Here is an 18,229-nt window from a genome sequence, read left to right as displayed (position 1 = left end):
TATTTCTTTAAGTGCAGTTAAACCTTTAAACAGTTAATTTAGCCTATTGAAAAATACGCTACAGCCCAAGCTATATTTTTAAACAGAGAATAGTTAATATTCAAGACGGACAACCTCCATACAGCACCACGTGCCTTTTTACTATTTTCCAATTGTATATAAAATCTGTCACCTACTGCTAGAGTTAGACGAACAAAAGTCTGCAGCGATTTTGATAGCACACGCAGTGCAAGTGTTATTTATACGTCATAATTTCATTAGACGTTTAAAATAACACTTGCACTGCGTATGCTATCAAAATCGCTGCAGACTTTTCTTGGTTTAACTATTTATGACTTCCAAACGTGTAATCCATACTTTACTCTTTGATGTAATCCGACTTTTGGCCGCTGTCAAATGCACTTAGGTACAATTAAAGCATAATATTAGAGTCAGACCAAGAAAAGTCTGCAACGATTTTGATAACGCATGCAGTGCAAGTGTTATTTTAAACGTCAAGCTTCTATGCAATTATGACGTACAAATAACACTTGCACTGCGTACCTATGCTATCAAAATCGTTGCAGCATTTTAGGCATATTTTTATTTAATGGCTCCATCTAGTTTTAACCTTTTCTAAGGACTGAAAATGCTTTATTGATGATTGAAATCTACTTTTGCGACTACAACTGTCGTCAGTAACAATAACGAAATTTGTAAAAATATACAACATTGACAATTCAGGCGGCGTTGTATGGGGGTTGTCGGTCTTCTTTATTTACGAGACTAATATAATATTACCACTTTCAGTGAATTGTGTGCGGTCTAGGGCAAATATTTTTTAGCTGACCAATAAGTAGATAAATGAAAACATTTCATTCTTCACTAGGTACTTTATTCAATCTCATTGATATGACTTGTAATTTGGCTACGAAAATGGACATTGTAATATGGTCATACATGGGCAACTTCGTAGAGTAGGTACAATATGTACCATAAACACGTCAAGACATCTGTAATAGAACATAACAAAATTCTAGTTAATCTTATTGACATTCCCTCCACCTGTATCACTTTTTATTATTCAGTACCTAAATGTTTGCGTGTTCTTTTACAGAGTTCTTTGTATTGAAATAAGTCTACATTGTTCTACAAGTCGATTCACAAAATGGCATGAATGGAATGAATGAGTGAATGAAAATATCTGTGTGTATCACTTAAACCCATAAAATGATGGCTATGTAAGTGAGTACTAACTGAATATTTCATCTTTTGCACTGTATCTTGGTTGACCTGATCTGGTCCTGGCAGAATATATGTACCTCTCCTAAGGGGGAAGCGTAATACTGAGCAAAAACCCTTTTGTTTTGCTGCGACGCACACAGCATTTTTATATGTATGGAACAGTATTTCAATGTATTTTTTTTCTTTCATGAGCAATTTTGTAAAAAATTGTGTTTCTCTTGACTGGTTTTGTATTATTTGTTTCTTTATGTCATTTTATTACTTGTATTTTGTGTGTGTATTGTGGCAAACAAATAAACGGATTATCTATCTATCTCTGACTGTATACAGATACAGGTGTCACTTATACAATGAAAGTTTCGTTCATTCCATTCGTGCCAGCTTTCGTGGATCGACCTGTACTCATAAGCCAGAAATTCACTAGGGGACAATCACAAATAGGGAAACATCGCCTGACGTACGAATATTGGCATTGTTTGTGAGACATCACCTGACGTCGCTGGCGACGTGCGGCTTGCCGCGGGACGTTTCTTTTATCCCATAATGAATCATTGTCTTAAGACTCTTTAGCACTGGATAAAACAAGTAAAATTACATTACATATTAGAGATTACAACGACATAATACCAAGATTTGCGTACGAGTATCATAAAGTTAACATACAGAGATTTCCATTTTTTTTTTCGCCTTTTCAATTGCAGTAAAATAATTATTTTATATTAAAGTTGGTAACTAAGAAGTTACCAACTTTTGACTCATGTGCCTGCCAAAGATTCATATGCACACTAGGTTCTGAAACAAACCATTGTACTGATATAATGAATAAACTTTTTTAAAGGACAGGCAAAATGAAACCATGTGGCAATAATATATGTATATCAACGTTTTTAACACTTCAAAGTATTTTTTTCATTTGTTAAAAAAATGTATTCAGTGTGCGAATATGTAACTAGGCAAACATGGGCACTTGAAGAGAACTGCTCTAACAAATTGCCCAAGTACAAGTTACGAAAATAACTGGTTAGTTACTTGACGTTAGAAGGGATTAGGGATACCATATTATGTAAAATGTACACTTACAGTAAATACAATAATTTATCACACTAATATAATTAAAATGACTCGGGGAAGAAAAATAATTTAAGTTAAATGGCAGTGTGGATATAAAACATTTCGATAGTATCGAGTGAGTGTTAGAACAGACCTTATAATCTAAGTTAAAAAATATGATTAAATTTACTTGTCCTTATACAAAATAGAAGATCATCCTACAAAACTACTTAAATAAAATGTAAATGTAAATTGACAATTTTTCAACGGGCCATCTGTTACGTCACGTGTTCCGTTAAGGCCTCAAGAAAAGCTACCAAATTATCACAAAATAAATGTTATTTTATGGAATTAAAGCCACAACCAAGGACTACAAATCAGCGTAGAAGGCGACACAGTCGCCTGTTAACTAGTAAATTCATCGCCAGACCGAACGATAGCACTGAGTAAATGCTCTAACAATGCTCTTACAATATCTTAATCTTAACAACTAGAATACACTTATACGTAACCGTTATGCTTATTACATACAACACTTTAGTAAGATGTGTTTGATAATTATTTCGTTAAACATTCCTTTTATATAAACGTTAATAAAAAAATATTATGATTTTTAAAATAATACTCAATTCCAAAAAAGCTTTAGTAAATATTGCAAATTCAGATCAAAAGTAATCGAATGAGATTCTAAATTTTATAAGGTAGAAAGAAACTAATTCGAGAGAAAACAAATAGTTATCGGGGCAATGTATAAACATTAATAAAATAGATTTTACACAACAGCGAGTATATCGTACTAAAAGGTAACTATAATCAAAACATACATTTAATTCCTTTAGATATCTCAGTAGTATCATAGCCGGTCACCGGATCCCACTCGGGGAAGTTTACAGCCTGGCACGCTGTACATCGCGTCCTTTAATAATACACTAACATATTATACGAATGTCAGAAGAACCGTGGCTCGCTACTTTACGGCGTAGCTCACCGTTATCGTCACTAGTGAACGTCACTACACTATGGTGCACTAGCACTAGCACTAGGTTTGTCCGTGTCCGTGTCCGTCCACGTGGTCGTGGCGCTGTGTTGTGCTCGCGCCGGTCCTCGGTCGCCTGTCGCCTGTCGGCGCCTGCCCTGTCGCCGCCCCGCGCACGCCAGCGATGAGACATACTCGAGCGCGCGCCACTAACTAAACCTAACTCAACGTCTAACTACTAACGTAGGACGAATAAATTAAAGCCAATAAATAAGGGAACGCTCTTTGGAACGGATTCTAGGTACGGCGTCCGCCCGGCGCATCAGCGCGGGACATATAGCTGGTCAAGCAAATCTTGTCAGTACAAAATGGCGCGAAATTCAAATTTTCTATGGCACGATATCCCTTCGCACCTACATTTTTTTTTAAATTTGGCGCCTTTTTCTACTGGCAAGATTTGCTTGACCGACTATAGTAACGAAACTTACAATTAAAAAAACTTACGAATAAAGTATGGCTAAAATAAAACGCGTTAATAACACGTAGCGAATCACAAAGTAAAAAAATCTGGATAAATTTGATTGTCAAAAGCTATGTTTAGCTTAAGATTTATCAAAAAATATACCTCATAAACAAATAAATATAAATGATTAAAAAATAAGTATAATCATAGCACTCACACTGACTATGGTCCAAAATAGCCTAAGCTAACATTTGAGGTTTTTTGCAAATGCAATATCATCATTATTTCAATAATTGAGATTCGATACAGATCCTAATTTATATATAATTTAGTATCAGCGCAAGTACTACGAAATGAGCCTAAGAAAACATGACGCGAGTCATCGAGGGCTATCAATGCTAAGTAGACCTTGTCACCACACTGTAAGGTCTACATCTGCATGACAGATTTAGTCGGGTAAACACTTCCGTACCGATTCATATATTGAAGCACATTAACGTCACCATTTCTTAAAAATGACATAATCAAAAAACGTTAGGTACATAAATTAGACCAATAAGAGATTCGAGCACGTATTTCGCTACAGACGTTTTAATATCATTAAATATTATGTGATTTTAATGTGCTAAATATATTGAACACCTTTTCCGTATATATTATATAGAAAAAAACACATTGCGCAAGTTACGTCTCAACAGGTTCCTTACGCAATTAGTCTTTTGTCTATAATTACGGAATTGACAATGCGATATAACAATTGAAGAAACTGCACGACATATTCAAAATTAAACTCAGAAAATGATTGTGATTATATAAATATTACAACTAAAATATAAATTTAACATTGGAATTTTTCGATCTTCAGTACAACAGTACTGAAAATCTATTTTCTCATAGAGTAAGTGTACCAGAAACCCACCAAGTAAAAGTAGTAAAATAATTATTATAAAAATTACATTTATTCAACATGTTATATTGTGTGCTGGTTTGGACATTAAGCACATTCCTCGTCAGATTTTGTTTTTTTATTAAATGATAAAAATATTCAGACTGTCTATTTACTCTGTTAACAAATTTATTTTATGCAAATGAGGAATAGATATTCTCTTTAAACTGAGGGTAGAATAATTTAGGTTTACTGTTTTGTACTGTTTAAAATATGTATATTAATTGTACTACTGTAGGTAGTAGTCAGCACCAAAGTGGCACAGATGGTAAAACAAGTCTCAAGTATTTAAAGTCTACAAATTTTTAATAACTGGAAAAAGTATGAACTTATCAAATCATTTTTGCATTTATGGAAGATCTATTTCTGAGGACACGTCAAAACTCACATTTACATTTCGTGTTCTACTGTGAAATGAGGGCTGTTCTACTTAACTGTTTAATGTTGACATGCTTAAGTTGAATGTAGGTATGCACTCAACAGTGCTAAAGCATACCAAATGTTAAACGAAACTTGCCAAACCAAGCGAAAATCTATGTTTAAAAAAAACGTGTGTGTTGTTCTAACACACCATTATTGTTGATTGTACTTCTTCTCATTTGCATTTCTATCAAGTACTCCTCGAGACCGTTTTAATGAGCTGTTTGTGTTTACCATCGAGTAACTCCTTTGGTTACTTTCCGACTGCATCATCAGATCAGCACCATGTTAGCATATTATTGCACTGTCATCGGAATTAAGGAAATACTCCAAATTTCAACTGAGTCAGACACCGGCAAGTGCTTCAATATTTAAGTTACAAGATTTGAAGCACACATAGCAGTGCAGATAAATAAAAGTGTGTAAAAATGTAATATGTCGTGTTGTAGTTATGTTATAATCGCACGGTCAGGTGTGTCAGGCATCGGTACATGGTGTTACCTCGGTCTCACACCCAGCGGGCGTGCGCGTCGGTGCTAGCGAGGCGGTGCTCACGGCACCAGGTCGGGCAGGCGCGGGCGGCCCTAGGGGCGCCCCGTGCGCTCCGTGTGGACCACCTGTATTCAAAACAAGGGGTTAGAGTGGGTAGCGGTTGCTTAATGCACTACGGGGTTATCAGAGTCGCAGGAATCGATCAAATCTGATGGGGGCACCATGATCTAGCCATTCTTACCTAATTTGGAATCAATACTGTTAGAAATGTGGTTGAATCTCTTTTGTCTTGAAATCGAACGAAACAAAAAATAGCAATTTTGTAGCAATTTGATAATGGCTTAAATTACATTGAAGTCATTATATATTAGATGCCTCAACCGACGCTTTAGACCCAGCCCAAGACCCAAGGATAATATTGCACCAACACATACTTTTCGTTCCTTTGTAGTAGAGCTAGGCGCTGAACTTGTCACACAGCAAGAACACGATAGCACCGAAATGCAAGACGGCGACACCTCAAACTCACGCCGGCCGGACGGTGTGAAAGGAAACTCCACAGCCATGACACAAAGCTCATATTGCAGTGAACCGTACGTTTTCGTTCCTTGTAGTAAAGCTTCTCACTCTCCTTGTCACAGGGGAAGCACGACGCCGTAGACCCAGCTGATCAGTATGAAAGTCAACTTTACAGACCAAGTCATAAAGCTCATATTGCATCGACACATACTTTTCGTTCCTTGTAGTAGAGCTCCTCGCTCTCCTTGTCGCAGAGCAAGAGCACAACGGCGCCGAACAGGAAAATGGCGGCGCCCCAGCCGACGCCATAGGCCCAGCCGAACTCCCACACCGATCGGTTTCCTGCAAAAGGTATCAAAATGTCAGTCTATAAACTGATAAAGATGTCATATACGAAAGAAAAAGTGACCAATGCCTCCAGTGCCTAAAACTGCTCGGCCACCCGGGTCACGGAGGCATGGGACGAATTTTCTGAAGTATAAGCAATTCCTTAACCCTTTACCAGGCCGCGAAGAACAAGCATATTTTATTAAGTATTTTATATAGGTTTGCAACCATATCGAACGTCTTGTACAAAATGACCAAATGTATTTACAAAAGTCGAATAATATTCCTGTAAACCAGAAAAAAACCTGTCAGAGTAATGAACTGCCATATTCAACGTCGGGATGTAGTCTAAATTCAATATACGCGATATAATCCGTTTTCATAGTTTTATTTCATGCCATATTCAATTTGGTGTAATTGTATTCTTTAACAGGCAAAGGGTGATATGCCACCCACCTAGTATATCTAGTGTTCTGAAATACGTACCGCGGTTCAAAATGCTTATAAAACAAAGAGATACCGGCAAATTAATTGAAGTAATGGAGTGTCTAAAAATAGATGTATATCCATTTCCTAGAAAAACATTTTATAGGATGTTTACCCAGAAGTTTCATTTCGTAAAAAACGTTTTTCCCTAGAATCATAAATTATTTATTTGTGTTGGACATGTTAGTGAATTATGTCACGTTTTGTTTTACAACAGTGAATGAAACTGACTTGAAATTGATAAACGTTACTGGTTTCTTGGTTATGGGTTAAATACCAGTATTTTCGATACTAGTTATCTAATTTGCCAATTTGTTTTATTATCGGTGGATCAACTATTTCAAATTGTTACTCTATACAACTTGTACAACAGTACGCTTATAACTGCCTTGCCTGTCTGCCTTATTACGCGAAAGGGCTTATAACTGCCAAAAAAATATTTGTTTGACTAATTTAAATACCATAAACCCAGGATTTTAAGTGGCCCAGGGGAACATAACCATGGCAACGATTGACAAAAAAAGTGGATGGACCTAATTGTAATATCTTACCTAAATTCAGTTCTGCGGCGAAGCACACCGGGTAGATGACTAGCGCTATTAAGATGCACATCACTGCAAAGAAATAAACATAATAAGTACAACGTTAATAACGAGATAAAAACTTCCAACTTCTATCACCAACTGCGTGGCAACTACTTCAGCTGAAGTGTCGTTAAAATTGAAAGTAGGATAGTCTGGAGAATTCAGGTGGGGAATTCTTAATATGACGAGATTAATTTGAAAAGTTTTACATAATATGGCGATCTATGAGCGCCTTTGTGTCTGAAAGTGCCCTATGTTATGTAGGCTGGTTTTCTTATGCGGAAAGTCAACTAATTGTTATGGGACTTAAATTTTTCAGAAACGTTCAAATATTTTTTAGAAGAAGTTGGCAATCTTGTGACGTCACAACATCAAGCCGCTTTTTATACGACTTCAGTATGTCATATTTTCCAAGACAACTGACATTAATACAAACAAAGTAACGAAAGGCAGTCAGTAGTAGTTTACATGGTTAATCGGCTATAAAATATGAAATGAAATGAAATGTATTATTCATAACACACAATTATAGGTCATATTCATAATACATAATAAGATTATTTTACATTTTGTATGTTTAAGTACTTATTTTTAAGTATTTATTTAAATATTTTAAGGGCTTTGCCCACAAACTGTGAGATTGCGGGCTTTGAGGACGCCAAAAATGCTTTTAAAATTGCTTGCCCGGGAAAACAATTTCCAGACAACCCAAATTCACAAAGGAGTTGGGATAATGTTTACTGTGATTTAACTTACAATATTCTCCTAAACAACTGTACAGGTCCAGACCGCGCGAGGCTTTTGGCGGTCGGAGCCCGGGAAGCGGGTTACTGGCTACATGCCCATCCTTCGCCTAATACTGGTACTTTCTTGGATCCGGCCTCCCTTAGACTGGCGACTGGTTTGCGACTCGGGGTTTCGGTGTGTACGCCACACATATGCTCTTGTGGCACGGACGTGGACCGACTGGGACACCATGGATTATCTTGTCAAAAAAGTGCCGGCCGTTTTTCAAGACATGCGTCGCTTAATGACATAATCCGTCGGTCTCTTGCCACCATCAATGTACCCGCTCTTCTTGAGCCGACTGGCATTATCAGAGATGATGGCAAGAGGCCCGATGGGATGTCCTTGGTTCCTTGGAGCTTGGGACGGATGTTGGTGTGGGATGCTACCTGCGTAGACACACTGGCACCGTCCCACCTCCAACGGACTGATGTAAAAGCGGGCGGAGCGGCGGAAAGCGCCGAAATTTTAAAACGTAATAAATATAAGAGCCTCGGTAGAGAGTATCATTTCGTTCCATTTGGAGTTGAAACTCTAGGTCCATGGGGTCCCAGCGCGCATAAGTTGTTTGCAGAAATCGCGAAGCGTCTGGTTGACGTAACTGGTGACCGAAGAGCTGGCGGCTTTCTCGCACAACGTATCAGACTTGCGATACAGCGGGGAAATGCCGCCAGCATTCTTGGTACAATGCCTCAAGGGCCTATTTTAGATTTAAGCTAGTTATTAATTTCGTTTACGTAGTACCACTGTATATATCTTGTATGTAAATAAATGTATTTAAAATTTATTTATTAAAATACAGTCTATATATTTAATTACAATGTAAATTATACACAAAGATAAGTCAATTCTATAATTGGAAGTAATAATGAGGTGAGGGACAGTTAATCCTTGGTGTAATTGGTTTAAATGCTTGTGACCTTTGAAAACAAAAACAATATGTTTATCGTTTCCAGATTTAGGTCACCTACGTAGTCGGTACAATTTCAACTAATAGGGTAGTTGACACATGTTGAATGTTATAACTAAATCTAGTTAAATAGATAGAAAATGAGCAATTTGTCACAATAAATTAAAAACTAAAAAATATATAAATACCTCAGTTTCAAAAAAAAAAAAAACATTTTTTTTACTTTCAAACAGGAAAAAAACGGTACAATTAGAGTTCTTACAATTTATTTAAAAAAATATTGTATAGCAACAATATACATAAACGCAACATTTCACCGACAAAATCGCAATTACTTGTTTGCTATACATCGAAACAACTTCTAACTTAGAAGTTCTAAGCAAAGCGACTTCTAAGCAAAGCCACACAGTGACGTCAAGATGTGTTGCCATTTTGTTAGAGCGTTTCGTCAGTATAGTGCGGGTGCCAGACTTCGACCATCATTTGTGAGTTTTGTGACTTTTGTATTGCTTTAAGACAATGGGTCCCATACAGACATTTGATCCTCAAAAAACCGGCCAAGTGCGAGTCGGACTCGCGTTCCAAGGGTTCCGTACATTACACATTTTAAACAATGTATTTTTTATGTAAAACGTGAGTGAAATGTCTTTAAAAAACCCGTAGCAGTCGGATCAAAAACTAAGTGATTAAGTCCCGACTCACGCTTGACTGCACATTTCTAATAGGTTTTCCTGTAATCTATAGGTTAAGATCTATTCTGTGTATTTTTTTCAACATTTTAGACCCAGTAGTTTCGGAGATAAAGGTGGTCATTTTTTGCCTATTTTCTTGACTAACTTCTAAATTATTTATTGTAAAATTATAAAAAAATATATATTTGAGTTTCAAACAATGAGCTCTTTCATTTGATATGTAACACGATGTAGTTTGAAAAACTTTATTTTTATTTTGTTTAAATTCATTCAAAAAAAAAAAAAAAAAAAAGTTAAATTCATTTGTTTACGTTACATGTCCGTCTTTGGGTCACAAACTTACATATGTATACCAAATATCAACTTAATTGGTCCAGTAGTTTCGGAGAAAATAGGCTGTGACAGACGAACAGACAGACGCACGAGTGATCCTATAAGGGTTCCGTTTTTTTCCTTTTGAGGTACGGAACCCTAAAAAACCTGATCGACTCATACCATTAAAAAAATTGTCAACTACCCAAATTGATATTCTATGAATAGGGTACACTGTATTTAAAATAAATTATTTCACACCATGCATGAAATAAAGCACCAGATAATTATTACAAAAACATAGATAGCAGTTATTTTTAAACACAATTTCTATTGTATCAATCGGATTGAAGTATAAAAAGTAGGTGGGTTGACCGTGACGTCACTGTGTAATTATCATATAAATTCCATATTAGCAAAACGTTTTGACAGTTCTAAAAAAGGAACTGATTTGACTAGTAGGAGAATACCCTATTATTAAAATGATTGTTTCAGCTGATAGCCACTGCCTACTTACTCGTACGAGCCACTGCTTCTAAACCAATAGGTCAAACAATTCTATTTTTAAATTATTGACAAGTATATTTTTGTGACATTATGACTGTTAGCCAAAATAAGGTGGATTTTAAAATAAGTTATAAATGTGATGATAATAATACCTACTTAATTAAATTCTTTTTTCTGATAGATTAAAATACAGATGAGCAAAAATTGGACGTAGACGTAATAAATAAAGTTAAAGTAAGTAAAATAAGTACAGAAATTATTTCCTTCTTCCGACTATTACACAGAGGAGATCCTACTCCCGAATATGATCGGATTAAGATAACAAAAGCGCCGCGAGCGCTCCATCTGCGAATAGCTAGCGCTTGCAAATTGCACATAACGAGGGTACATACGTGCGAGCGACATGGCGAGCACCGCGAACCGGTAGTAGCGGAACTTGGTGCGGTGGTCGGCGGAGCGCAGCCCCAGCCCCGTGAGCAGCGCGCCGCACACGTCCGCCGCCAGCGTCGCCACGCACAGCCCCGCCGACGCCCTGCGAATACAATTTACACGCTTAATACCCGCTTACAATTCTCAAGGTGTCATGATTAGAACGACAAAATAAAGTCAAGACGGCCCTTGAGGTTGAATATAAAACAATCATCTTTGCAAGCCGTATTCGACCATAGCGACAGCTTCCTAGCTAGAGGTTGGAGCCTCGCTCCTGCGCTCTTAGGTGACTGTCCGCACTCCTCTTGAGACAATCGCTGCTGCACATCGCTGCTGGCAGCACTGAGCGGACTCGCCATACTAAACAAATGGTTTGAGTATCTATGTGCGCTCGTCATGTTTGTAAATAATATATCAATGTGTGTGTAAGTTGCTTAGATCAGTCTTCTGTCAAAAGACCATCAGCCTGTGAGGTAATTCATTCGCAGCAAGGAGTGTACATGTACTTTCTGTTTGATAATACATTGATTGATTGTTTGACGTTGTAGCTGTTCTTCCCGTGTTTCTTTTTCTATGTATAATAAACGATACACATACATACACACTATTACTTATATTCTGTGTTGGCACAGTTTGGCCTCAGCGTCGAGTTCTGTGCGGCGTCTGACTTAAGTATGTCGTGGACCTGAGTGTGAACTGTATGCACCGATTACGATCGATCCTCGACCTCTACTTATAGGTTACCACTTTCGATGACACGAGAGCTTTATTAATTTTAGTAATAAGCAGAGACAAGCGATATTACAAAATAATTTAAGGAAAATTTTAAAAAATCATACAGATTGGACAAGATTCGGTAGCTCAGTTGAACTTATGCTCCCAGAGGTCGCAAGTTCGAATCTGCGGAATTGATTTTTTTTTCTTAAAAAAAAACAGGCCCTCGAGCCTGCCGATTTTATGTGATATTTTGGAGGTCTTAAGATTTGGTTGTACTAATACTAGCCCTCGAGGCTAAGTACCGGTTACACCAACCACAATTGATGACTGATAAACGAAACATAGACAGAGAACTGAAACTGAATAAAATTTTAGCGAGCGTGAAACCGAAATGCAATTCGCTGTAATAGAACCATAGCAACTATTTCATTCCTATCTTCGGCAAATACAATAAAAGTATCGAACATGGAGTCAGTTTGAGACATGAGAAGAATAATTGAAGAAAGTAATGTCAATGCTCCGTTTACTAAAATAGTTTTAAATGATATTTCTGTAATATCATATTAGCTAAATACTCAATTGAATGCACTTCAATGTACCATGTGAATGCTTTTCGCGTAGTTTTAAGGCATATATGGTAGAGACCACTAAGTAACTACTGGAAAACGAACGTGTAGTTCGGCTTTGAGAATGTGAGTGGTCGTTGGACGGCAACATATCAACCGCTGTAGAGCTCTTGAAACAGTCAACGACAATATACAGCTATATGTTAGTGAACGAGGACCTTTACTGAAGCTATGAAGCATGGTAGACAGTGGCATTTGTTCAACTGTTTACTCTTTAGCTATAGATTCAATGTTCTCAAATGATTTTTACGACCATTGAAACGCGCTCAAACACAATGGCCACGCGCTCACAGAAAAGAAACAATGGCTTTTGTTGAACAGATTAGGGTCTGTCGTAAAAATCATTTGAGAAGATTCAAACTATACCAGTGTCGCAAGTAACATTACATTACAAATATTATAAAACATTACATGAAATGTCACTAAAATTATGGTCCCTGATTTAAAATGTCTATGTTCAATCATTTTGCATAGTAACAGAAGAGTTCGCAACGCAGCTGTTATCCAATAGATAACTACCTACAGCGTGCTACAGCTGTGTGCAATAAAATAGCAGTCAATAGGAAAATGAAAATCAGGGGAAAACTATAACTTTAGATCAATTATATTGGATCTTTTTTTTATAATTCTTCTGCATTACTTGACATTGTTTCAAAATTAACTGTAATCTTTACATAAATAATATTGGAAGTATAAAAAAAAATATCATGAAAATCGGCTTTTTTACTACTTCGCGGAAATCTTATAAAAACGTAACAACCTACGAAAAAGATACAATTAACTTTGTTATACAATTAAACTTTAGCAAACCGACAGTTGGTGCAGCTGGTCTTAGCCCCGGTAAAAAAAAGATCATATTAGTTATTGAATGGATGGACAAACTTTTGACAAAACTAATCTCGGTGGATTTAAGATTTCCCCGGAGGGCTTCCCATCTGGCACCCTCGGGCCTCGCCAAGGTCGTTCAATTTAATTTTCGGAATATGGCGCCCCTACGTACTGTTTGTGGGGTTACACGCTTTTACGCTTTGAACCCACAAAGGTCGTGTATGCGCACGTATCCTTAAAATGAAAACACTGAATATGAGAGACGCCACGGGGGTCTCGCAGACTGCGTAGTAATAACTATTCTGTTACGCTTGAATTTATTTCAGTAAAGTGCGTCAAAGTATTATCAAATATATAGGTATGAACCTGTCTTGCTGTAAGTGAGGCTGTAACATGTCGACAGAAGCGAAGCTACCTTAGCTTGCATGTGTGATGCACTCACTTAATATAAGAGGTAGGCCTCGCAGCGTAGCAGCCGGGCTGCGCCGTGATGTCAAAGGGCAGCGGCGTGGGAGCCTCGGGGTCTATGCAGTGCATAAAGAGCCCCTGCCGCCAGCCTGCCGCCATCAGCCAGTCCGCCGACGCCAGCCCCAGCACCATGAGGATCACCACTAGCAGACCGCATATTAGGGCGATGACCTACAAACAGAAAATTAAACTCAGTTTTGCGGTGACGATAATTCAGACGCCATTTTGCATACCTATTGATAGTGTACTAGAATTCTTACTAAATTCATAAATCTCTAGAATACAACGATAAGAATTAGCATTTGTTAGATACAATATGGCGCTCTTCACATTGGATTGTGTGTGCGAGCGGGACATGTCACGCTCATACACCGGAGCGAAGTGCGAATTTGCCTCAATGTGATAGCCGCGAATGTCCACCATGCTGGCGGCACATTTATGAAAGACGTGCCAGCTGGTGGTACTGCACAGCCGGGATATGATTACATAGATTATAAACTTAAATGTCATACTTAAGAAAAAGTGACCAAGCCATCTAGTTGCCTAGGACGGATTTGATTCTCATCAGAACTTTCAACCTAGAGCGATAACTATAACCTGATAGAAATTTGGTAGTCGGTATCGGTATTAATTGGATTGGTATACCGGCTGTACTATTGGTATTCCGGGAACACAATATCAAACAGTGAGCTTTGATGTCGATAACAGGATTCAGATTGTTCCAGTGAAGCAGATTGATGCGACGTATTGTTTTCAACAAACAGAAGTGCAGAAGAGATTATGGACCAAGCAGACAGATGTTTACAACGTTTCATCACTTCGAAACTTAAATTACAATTTTTTGATTAGTTCAATTTTCAAACAAAACGAAATCAAATGTATTTCCTATCCTGACGGATCGAATTTCACTGGTAAAGTACCTATGAAATTTTATCTTGTATGGCTGGGCCTTGAGAGTTGAGAGGATATGACATTTTAAATAATTGTGGTCTATAACGGTCGTATCACAAATTCTTAAAACTTAGGCTAAGGCAAATTTGTAGTGCAATTCGATTCATAAAATAGATAAATCTACTTAATCGAATTCTTTAGTAGCTTGGTCAACCCTTATTGAAAATTCTTGAAAAGGACGAATTAATGCCTACAAGTAATACGAGGACAAAAACTTTTAAGCAATCGGTGAAATTGAAACAAACAGAAATTAAAAATTCCTAGAAACGAATGCAGTTAAATGTTATAAACATATATTATTACTCGATTCTATCTCTACATAATTTGTCAGGTCAACTGTCATCATATGTAATTAATTTACATAGGTACGCACGAGAAGATATCGCAGGAACTGTTTGCTTTTTTCTTGCTATAATATATAGAAACAAACCAGGATATATTAAAAGCTTATAATTAGCTTCTTACTAAGCTTAGAATTAATTTATTATTTTGGTGAACATTCGATACAGAGTACCGGTAGAAAAAATGTCTACTTTTAAACAAAATACCCAAAATTTTATTTATAAAAAATAGAGTTCGCTTCAAAACTTTAAACAAAATACCCAAAAGCCTTAATTATATCATATCTTAATTGCCTAACTTTAACCTTATTTAGACAAGTGTTTTTTAATCCTCAGGCTGCCTCATAGCGTGAGATCTGTATCTGTACAATCGATTATAGGGCGTTCAAAGTTCTACGTTAAACGGCGTTCTATGCAAGTGGGCAAACATATTTTTTTTTTTTTTTTAATAACATGGAAAATACAACATGTGCACCATAATACAATGTTTCGCCAAACTGCGGAGCAGTTTGTTGGCGATGAGCTCGCTCTTTTATACATCAAAAGCAGGTACATACATATAAAACAACTAATTTAAGTTGTCAAGTAGACCTCCACTGTCTGTACCATACGTTTCTGTCTGTGAGCTGGCTGTATATTTTGTGTGCGTATTTCCACTGTCCAAATGGCATAATTCATCTATGCTCGTATATTCCTAATCATATACGCTTCGACAAGTGTCATCACTCGTGTGTGATGTCAGGTGCCAGTGTGCTCCATATAATATCCAATATCAACCCTAAACACTTTACGAAAGCTCGTAATTGAATTCATTGTGTTATTGGAAAAGCAGCCTTTTGATGTAGCCAATACGATTGAAAACGATGGTGCTGACTATACTTAACGATGGCAATATCCACCTATAATAGCACATTCTAATCAGTTTGCGTTTGGTATCCAGTCAGTGTCACCCCTCTTTGGATAGGAACTAACAACTCCCTTTTGGGTGTAACTTAATTGAAGCGTACGAAACCAAATTACGACACTGATTTAGCTGAACAAAACGTTTTGCCTGAGAAAAGTAATATCTATTCGTAGTTTTCATAGTATTTGGAAACGTTTTATACAGTGCTAAGAACACATCAGTGTTTTTAGATAATCGCATGAAATAACTTTCTTACTACTAAGTAAGAGACTACTAAAGAATTAATGAATTGACCAAAGTCCAAAACCAACAATAACGACAATTTTTGCGTGCTATTTACAACCTCAAATTACATAAATACAATAAAGCCTGTAACAGCCTTTCCTTTAGTGTTATTTAATTTTAACGGCCACACGCGTGCCTCCGGCGTAGAACGTTAAACAGAAAATCCATACTAATATTATAAACGCGAAAGTGTGTCTGTCTGTCTGTTACCTCGTCACGCTTAAAACGCTGAACCGATTTAGTTGAAATTTGGTATAGAGATAGTTTGAGTCCCGACGAAGGACATAGGGTAGTTTTTATCCCAGAAGTCATCCTTTAAGGGGGTGAAAAGGGGGGTGGAAGTTTGTATGGGGAATCGATAAAAAGCAGAATGCAGACGAAGTCGCGGGCAAAAGCTAGTATGAAATAATTATTGCTGGGACACACACCACACCCACAGTAAAGGGTTTATCTACATGGTACGAGTTTCTCTTCCTCGCCTGTAAACTACACCACTACTTTGTAACACGTAGAATTTAACAATTGAATATCTTTGCGCAAACAAATTGAATGCGAGAATCGTATTAAACACTTTGGAGTATCGTATGACGTAATTGCATGCAAATTTTGTACTATACTTAATACTCGTATCATATATAGGTAAAAGGGACCTAGCAAACTAATAGCGGCGATATGACGGTTTTAATACGCAAATGCGGTTTCTGCTTCTGTTACAATTATAAACAATAAACTCCACTACAATTGGACATATTTCATACTCGCAGTATATAATGGCGCTTTGTAACGCCCTGATTAAACTAGGAGTAGTGGCACGCTCGGATAACGCCGGCTCCATTTATAACAATGCTTTGACGTGAAATGGGAGCTGTAATCGAGTAATGATGCATATTCTGCTCTCGTGCGCCAAAACTTAGGGTTAGATACGGTACAATAATAATAGCTAACACTAACTACTCTCCATAAAAGTTTTTACTATGTAATGCCGAGATGGGTCAATAAAACGTTCCGGAGAGCGGGCATCTTTCCTGTGGAATAGAGGAAAATTTTACTCAGACTTTTATCATACAACTTATAAGAAAATTTGGCTTTAAAGTCCATTCAGTCCAAAGAAGCATAAGCATAACCTCAACTATGATAATACTATTACTATTACTTATTCTGTGCCTCAACTCATTGTTTTTTTTTACCTAGATACCGAACTAACGACACGCCTATACATATAATGTCATATGACGTATTTTCAATACATTATCAATGTCATATTGCACTTTAATGGATGTTTAACAAATAATGCCAACATACAGTACCTACAAATTTTCACAAAAAAAAAAACACATGAGCACATGACAGCGCAAAACAAATGATCACAGATACCTGATATACCTATTCGTCTACTTTTTTCAGTGACTATACTTTTGGCTAGGCCACCGAAACCGCTAAAATAGTGACGCAGCGCACGTACGTACCGGCAGCCATTCGTTTTGTAATTGGAAAGGTAGACAGATATTACAGAATCCAATTTTAAAGCTCGCTTGGGGGATAGGCGCGTGTTGAGGTTTGAGGTAGGTCACGCTGAGCATCGACAATACTAGGGGAACTTTCTAAATACTTACTCTAGTTATAATTAAGAAAGGTAATAGAGCAAAACATGTCAAATAAGAATACAGAGAGCCTCTGCTTCTAGTATTTGTCACACGCTTAAAACAGATAACATAGACATTAAACAACGTTCCAGGTATTCCAACCAACTATAGATAAATAAACAATGAACTTAAATACTATAAAATATATATAACCATTCATTAATATTCATAATCGTTAGATGTGATATGACAAACGATACGTCTTTGTATCACCACTACAAACATCAATACTTGATGTCAATTCGACAAATGTGAGCAAACAAACAAACCTATTATCAACTTGTGTTGCCAATACGTCATGTGTCATGTGTTTATTTCAGCTTATACAGTTTTAGTTTTGCAA

At 37.0% G+C, this 18,229-nt stretch overlaps 1 protein-coding gene across 2 annotated transcripts in view; it reads right to left on the bottom strand.

The window, feature by feature from the left end:
- Positions 1–852: 852 nt before the first annotated feature.
- The window catches only part of LOC134746017 (transmembrane protein 47), a 38,127-nt gene continuing 20,750 nt past the window's right edge, over positions 853–18,229 (bottom strand). For both annotated transcript variants that reach the window (XM_063680184.1, XM_063680183.1), the window contains 5 exons: positions 13,737–13,933; positions 11,087–11,226; positions 7,455–7,517; positions 6,302–6,432; positions 853–5,696 (listed from right to left, as the gene is read on the bottom strand). In XM_063680184.1, the coding sequence (XP_063536254.1) occupies positions 5,664–5,696; positions 6,302–6,432; positions 7,455–7,517; positions 11,087–11,226; positions 13,737–13,933 (564 nt within the window). In that variant the 3' untranslated portion in view covers positions 853–5,663. The remainder of the gene's footprint in view (positions 5,697–6,301; positions 6,433–7,454; positions 7,518–11,086; positions 11,227–13,736; positions 13,934–18,229) is intronic.

This window comes from Cydia strobilella, chromosome 12, assembly GCF_947568885.1.
Source record: "Cydia strobilella chromosome 12, ilCydStro3.1, whole genome shotgun sequence".
NCBI classification, from domain to species: domain Eukaryota; kingdom Metazoa; phylum Arthropoda; class Insecta; order Lepidoptera; family Tortricidae; genus Cydia; species Cydia strobilella.
Note: the sequence above shows the minus strand (reverse complement) of the source record. Positions and strands in the feature narration are given on the sequence as shown.